This window comes from Poecilia reticulata, linkage group LG8 (assembly GCF_000633615.1).
Source record: "Poecilia reticulata strain Guanapo linkage group LG8, Guppy_female_1.0+MT, whole genome shotgun sequence".
Taxonomy (NCBI): domain Eukaryota; kingdom Metazoa; phylum Chordata; class Actinopteri; order Cyprinodontiformes; family Poeciliidae; genus Poecilia; species Poecilia reticulata.
The window spans coordinates 9,557,821-9,559,218 of NC_024338.1; the positions used below are offsets into that span (position 1 = coordinate 9,557,821).

At 35.2% G+C, this 1,398-nt stretch overlaps 1 protein-coding gene across 1 annotated transcript in view; it reads right to left on the reverse strand.

Annotated features, from left to right (window-relative positions):
- LOC103468595 (protein NLRC3-like) overlaps positions 1–69 on the reverse strand; it is a 12,010-nt gene extending 11,941 nt beyond the window's left edge. The window contains exon 1 of the mRNA XM_008415755.2: positions 64–69. Coding sequence (XP_008413977.2) covers positions 64–69 — 6 coding nt within the window. The remainder of the gene's footprint in view (positions 1–63) is intronic.
- Between the last annotated feature and the right edge of the window lie 1,329 nt (positions 70–1,398).

Below are 1,398 nucleotides of genomic sequence, written 5' to 3' on the forward strand. Positions count from 1 at the left end.
ATAACAAGAGATTAGTTGCGATGTGCACGGCGCAAAATTTCTCATAATGGTAGAAATAATAACCTTCATTTGACCAGATAAAAAGTATTGTAGAGATTATCACCATTTATACTAATAGAAGTACATTGGTTTAGCTTTAAATGTATCAAAGCATAAAATAATAAAAAYATGACCATCAACAACAAGAGCATTTAACAACACTCACAGTGCTATTAATGTCACCTGCTGTGTCAATTTATAGTCTTGAGGAAAATAATTACAAGCTCTGAGGGCAGCAWATGTCAATGTTCACTTAGCCAGGTCTGTCCTAACTTTGGGAACAAACATATGGAAACAGACCTGGAACCACGTCCATGCCTGGTGTGGGACGTAGATATAATACAATTTTACTTTGTGGAAGCTTGACTTAGATGGGAATGGATTTACATGTGTTAATATTGGAATCAGTGCATAAACCAGGAAYGGTATTTCCTGAAATCTATATATTTTTGTAAAAAAAAAAAGTTAAATAAGTCATATATGTGACAGTGTAACATCTTTGGCAAACACGATAATTATATAAAACACACATAGACATGAAGTAAACATAACGTACTTCCACAAGCCTGAGGTTGAATTTTTCCAAGGATATCGTAGAAAGCTGCTTTTGCCTTTGGAGAATTAAGAGCCCTGAAGAGTTTTCTCATTCGATCCTGGTTCACCRACGAGGCTTCAATTTGGTCATACGTCTCCTTGTGGATTATCTTCAACTTGAGAATCTGGTCAGCTATGGGCATCACTGGAACTACACTCTGAATAAGCTCAGGCATGTTACTGTCCACCCAAGTTGCTTGTTTTAATAAAAGAAAAGAAAGGTTAGTGCACAATACAGCAACAATTCAATTATACTTATGTAATTCTGCTTCAGGAGACTGTATTTAGACTTTTCATCTTATCTTACTTACCTTTGTCTTCATCTGATTCAAGCTTGGATGAGCTGACAAAAGACAAGAGCAACTTAACTGTGTAGACATTAGAGATTCAAGCTGGTTTTATTGCAGTGCTTTAASTGGAACAAATAAGTGCAGGTAGTTCCCTAAAAGTCATAAGAATATGAGACAGAAACATAATATTTTYATAAAAATCTGCCTATCGATCTAGATTAGTAGTTTTAATAAATTAAATGACAAAGAACAAAGCCGACTGAGTCAAAGCAGCGGATAATAAAGCAGCAAATGGAAATAATTGTTTTTTTGTTTTTTAGGATATCTTGTATAACACCTTGTTTGGTTTTTGTTCTTTTATAATGTGCAYTTTTTCAGTTGTACAGCTGGATGTATAGTCACATCTTTTGTCAGGGGTGTCTAAGTCCAGTTCTCAAGAGGCACCGTCCTGCAGATTTTAGATGCATTCCTGCTC